This window comes from Aphanomyces invadans, assembly GCF_000520115.1.
Source record: "Aphanomyces invadans strain NJM9701 unplaced genomic scaffold supercont1.1, whole genome shotgun sequence".
In the NCBI taxonomy this organism is placed as follows: domain Eukaryota; phylum Oomycota; class Saprolegniomycetes; order Saprolegniales; family Verrucalvaceae; genus Aphanomyces; species Aphanomyces invadans.
This window is the reverse complement of record NW_008580146.1, coordinates 882,969-887,610: the sequence shown is the minus strand read 5'-3', so window position 1 is coordinate 887,610 and position 4,642 is coordinate 882,969. Positions and strand designations below refer to the sequence as shown.

The window sequence follows — 4,642 nt, the reverse complement described above, 5'->3', positions numbered from 1 at the left end:
CTCGGACAGGTCGTGGAGCTCTCCCGTCACGATGCAATGCGCCGGCTCCGCGGCATCCACGGTCGAGAAGACCCAGCACGATCCGCATTGGCCTTGGTTGTGCACGGGGTTGGCGCACTTGCTAGTGGTTCAGTCCACCGAGGCCGCTGCTCACGTTAAGTTTGGCCTCAGGGACCGAGCGGAACGCACTGTGAAATTTGTCGAGGACCATACCCTCCAGGATCTTCTTGAACCCTCTTCGCATCAAGTGAGCAAACTGGCGGTTGAAGTCAGTCGAACACGGTTTCGGGGTAGTGGCGACTGGCCCATACGATTGCGAGCTTGTAGTCGTAGTACCGATGGAGCGCATCGTGTCTGCCTCCAATGGACTCGATCTTTCGGTGGAGCGGGGCTACAGACCGTACACCGCTGCTGCAGGTCCAAACTCTTTGAGCCACTTGCTCAACTCGTCGGAAAGCATGGAGCGCTCAACAAAGTAAGTGCTCACCGACTTCTTGGCAGAGGCAGCGGACGTGACGAGGAGTGTAACAGTTCTACGGTAATGTTATCCGGATACATGTCAAAGATCTTCATTACATTGAAGTCGACCATCCAAAGGTTGCAGGCGACCTCACAACATGTCGCCTGGGTTGCTAGCGACTCTACCCACGAGTCGCCTTACCTTTCCATGTTCATGTATCAGAGCTAGATAGCATTACCCTGCCACTTCATTCTTCATTTACCTACTCCTTCCTCTGCATGTGCCCGGTTACACCTGGTAGCACTACAAGTTCGTCCAAGGACCATGGCAGCTTCCCACCAAGCGGTATACGAATGGTCGACATCCTTGGTGAAAGCGACACCCAGTCGCTCTTATCCCCCGTCTCCGCCAATGCCCGAGTGCGATTGCTAAAAGGCATCGGCATCACCCTCAACGCAACGACACAACCCCTTGAAGCTCGCATCAACCAGCTGACCGAGGAAGGTCGAGCCCTCGAAGAATCGCTCCACCAGGGCTCTTCAAATGTTGCAAACGACGTGGGGTAGGTCAGGCAGATAGAGTTCGCCCGATCTGTCTGACCTACCTCACGTCGTTTGCAACGTTTGACGAGCTCATCGTGGCGATGAAGCTCCGCTTCCTTCCCCAACACAGCGATTTCCAATATCGCTCTAAGTTCCTCGCATGTAAGTAAGGCAAAGTTCCTTGCAAGACTACATTCACGACCTTCGCTTTTTGGCCGCGAACGTTCAACGACGACTCCACGCTACCGGAAGCGCTCCGCTTCAACATCTTTATCGCCGGACTTAACCACGGTCCGGAACGTAGACAGCTCTTCCGTGTCTACCCAGCTTCGTCAAAGTGGCTGTCCGCATCGCCCTAGCTGAGTCGTACGCCTCAGCCTTAGCGCACTATCGTGCCGATCCATCGTATATGGATATCTCGGCATTATCCCATACCAACAGCAGCAAGTGCAGTAACTGGGCCCCAAGGATAACTTTTGGCGTGAGTGCAGCGCCACTCGATGAATATTCACTTATTCTGCACAAGACGCGCGATCCGACTCAACTGATCGCCGCACAACCAATCGGAGACACTCTTAAGGTGGGCGTAACCCAAGACGATCCACAGGGTCACCTGGCCGATCTGACGACCAGGTGGCGGGAAACTACAAGGCTCAGTAGGCGCGAGGCGCCCTACTATGGCACCAATAGGTCCTCCCGGTGTGTGTGGTGTTGTATCACACTTGGGTGACCTAGTCTCAAACACAGTCTTCCTTCTGTGCCGCGTCGGACTACGCCCGAACAAAATGGTTACTTTGTCTCTTGCCGTGCCGGGTTTTCCCACCCGACTCACCGTGTTGATCGATTGCGAAGCGTCAGCGAACTACGCCAACCGCTCCACTCATGATCGCATTGGTTCTCTCCCCGTGTCAGATTCCCCTAACATGGTTCGCGTAAAGATGGCCGAAGGCCGCATCTTCGCCGAGCAGCGCTTAGTGTTACGCTGCTTGTTACCTTCGACGATTTTGGCTCCCTCGAAAAGTTCTTTGTGATCGATTTGGATGAGCGTTGGGACCTCATCCTTGGAATGGCTTGGCTCGAATCCAATCAACCAAGGATCAATTGGAAACTCAAAACCATCCACAAGGTCGATTGGCTGAAGACTGATCAGCCGTAGATCCGACGACGCATCGCTGATAAGGCTTCACAGCCTTCGGCGTTATCCGTGGCCCCTGCCCTCACGGATATGAGTAATGAACTCGCCGCTGTTGCCGCACCAGTGTGCGTTTTGGTCCCAGCAAACTTGCCTTCGCAGTCCACGTCGGCAACCTCACCCAGAGAGGTTGCACCCTCGTCTGCTAGACCTCAAGTAGATGCCGCCGTCGTATCTACAACTCCCATCAATCCACCCCATTCCCACACCAATCTCGCCCATCCAACGCCCCTTCAATCGCATTGGACTCAAATTCAGCAGTCGCGTCGCCTTGTTACAGCGCCTCCCATCTCAACTCCGCAGGTTGTTATTGCGGATACGTTCATTCTGCAAGCTTGCAACCTCGATGAGTTAGTTGCCTCAATCGTCGTCGGACATCCTGGCATTGCCAGAGATGAGCTATTGCTTCTTCTTGAAGTCCCTCCGTTCGCACGACATCGGGTGCATAGCGATGATCACGTGCGATGAAGACCTCGACCTATTGTCCTCGTCCACTGCAGACAAATTTGTCCTGCCCAACACAGCGGAGTCCCAGGCATGGGCTTCCCTCCGCTCGAATCCGTTCTTCGACGTCCTTGATGAATTCAAGGATGTATTTCCCGACGACGTTCCCTGTCGACAACCCGTCGACAAGGGTATACGCCATGAAATTAACCTTGTGCGCGGCACGAAATATTGCGTTACTCGCCAATGCCCTCTCCAGCGTGATCAAGTCGAAGCGATTGACGCCTTCTTTGCGGCTCGTAAAGCCGCCGGCCATATACGCGAAAGCACGTCCCCACACAGCAGCCCGACGATCTGTGTAAAGAAACCTAACGGCAAATGCCTTAACAAGCTCAACGCCGCCACCATTCCGGAGCAAACACCGATCCCCCGCAAAGATGTGATTATCCACCATATTCTGGACCATCGACCTGCGCGATGGATTCTATCAAATCGTCATGCGCCTTTGTGACGTGCCGAAGACCGCCGCTCGACACCAAGTGGAATACTTTGGGAATGGCTCGTAATCCCCCAAGGCCTATCCAATACCCCTGCGACTTTCAATCGCATGGTGACGGCCAAGTTCCGCCCTCTCCGCGACTTTGTCCTATTTCGCGGTTCTGACACCGAGACTGACGTCGCAGTTCACCGTCGGCATCTTCCTGTGGTTCTAACCATCCTTCGTGAGAATAGCTTGTACGCCAACCACTCGAAATGTCAGTTTGGGTTCGACGAAATCCCTGTACTTGGCGACCTCGTCGGCATTCGTGGTTGTCGGGCTGATCCGGACAAAGTCAAGACCATCGTCGACTGGCCAGTCCCCTCCTCGGTCACCGACCTTCGCCGGTGACTTGGCTTGGCTACTCACCTCCACAAGTACTCTCGTGGTTTTGTTGAAATCGCGCAACCCCTCTTTCAGTTGCTAGTCAAGGATGTCCATGGGTTTGGTCCAGCGACTGTCAATTCGCCTTCGACGCCTTTAAATCTAGCATCAAGAGCGCCACTATTGGCTTGGCGCTGCCTGATTTTTCCAGGCCGTTCAACGTCGAGTGTGACGCTTCCCAATACGCTATCGGTTTTTGCTTAATGCAACCTGACGCTGATGGTCGCTGGCGCCCTGTATCCTTTCAAAGTCGCCAGCTCCACGCCGCCGAGCGCTCGTACACGGTCCATGGTCTCGAGCTCCTCTTGACCAAGTACACCCTCACCAAGTTCCGCGTCTACCTCATCGGCGCGGACCCCTTCGTCGTATACACCGACCACGCGTCGTTGCGAACTGCCGTCAACACACCCCACATGTCAGCCCGCATGACTCGCTGGCTTTCCTTCTTCGCCGAATTCAATTTCTCGGTTCAATAGACCTCCTGACTAAAGTCTAAATCACTTCGAAATGAAAAAGTGCTTTACAATAAAGTTCTACAGTTTTGGAGTAAGCATGATCTTTCTGCACGGACCGATTCTACATGCAAGTAACGAGTCATTCATCAGAGAGCATATCGCAAAGCAGTAATTGGATCAGTTCATTCGTTGGCGATCGTTCATCAATCACTCAATACCATTAGAAAACACTCGATCACTTCTAAATGGATTTAGTTCAATTCAAAATTGAACATCAAAGCAACAATGACCCGTCGAAGCAGTCTCCAAGGACCTCACGTCGCTTCACCAAACCCGCGAGAGACTGTTCAAAACGCTTCCTCGGCCTCCCGCAACCCTGTTACCCGTAACTCTTGCAAATCCGGCCTCCTAACTGCTCGCGCTATGAGCCAAGGAGTAGCCCTACTCAGCAGCATGCAAGATAATCGTCAGGCCAAACGTGCTCGTTTCTCGACTGTTCGCATGGAGAACCGGACGTCGATGAGGACTCTACATCTCCTTACTTCGATGCGTACCTGCAAACCCAGGGTGCCGAGGGGATCTTGACTTTGACGAATTTCACGCCAAGCGAGTTTAACCTTCTCTGGG

The 4,642-nt window shown here is 53.5% G+C and overlaps 2 protein-coding genes across 2 annotated transcripts; one reads left to right on the top strand and one right to left on the bottom strand.

Annotated features, from left to right (window-relative positions):
• Nucleotides 1–121: 121 nt before the first annotated feature.
• On the bottom strand, nucleotides 122–460 carry H310_00241 (hypothetical protein; the record flags this gene model as incomplete). The annotated part of the gene is made up of 3 exons (XM_008862945.1): nucleotides 122–256; nucleotides 312–354; nucleotides 405–460. 3 exons carry the CDS (start codon nucleotides 458–460, stop codon nucleotides 122–124), a joined length of 234 nt encoding a protein of 77 aa, XP_008861167.1.
• A 353-nt stretch (nucleotides 461–813) lies between these two features.
• Nucleotides 814–1,172, top strand: H310_00240 (hypothetical protein; the record flags this gene model as incomplete). The annotated part of the gene is made up of 2 exons (XM_008862944.1): nucleotides 814–964; nucleotides 1,027–1,172. 2 exons carry the CDS (start codon nucleotides 814–816, stop codon nucleotides 1,170–1,172), a joined length of 297 nt encoding a protein of 98 aa, XP_008861166.1.
• Nucleotides 1,173–4,642: the final 3,470 nt, after the last annotated feature.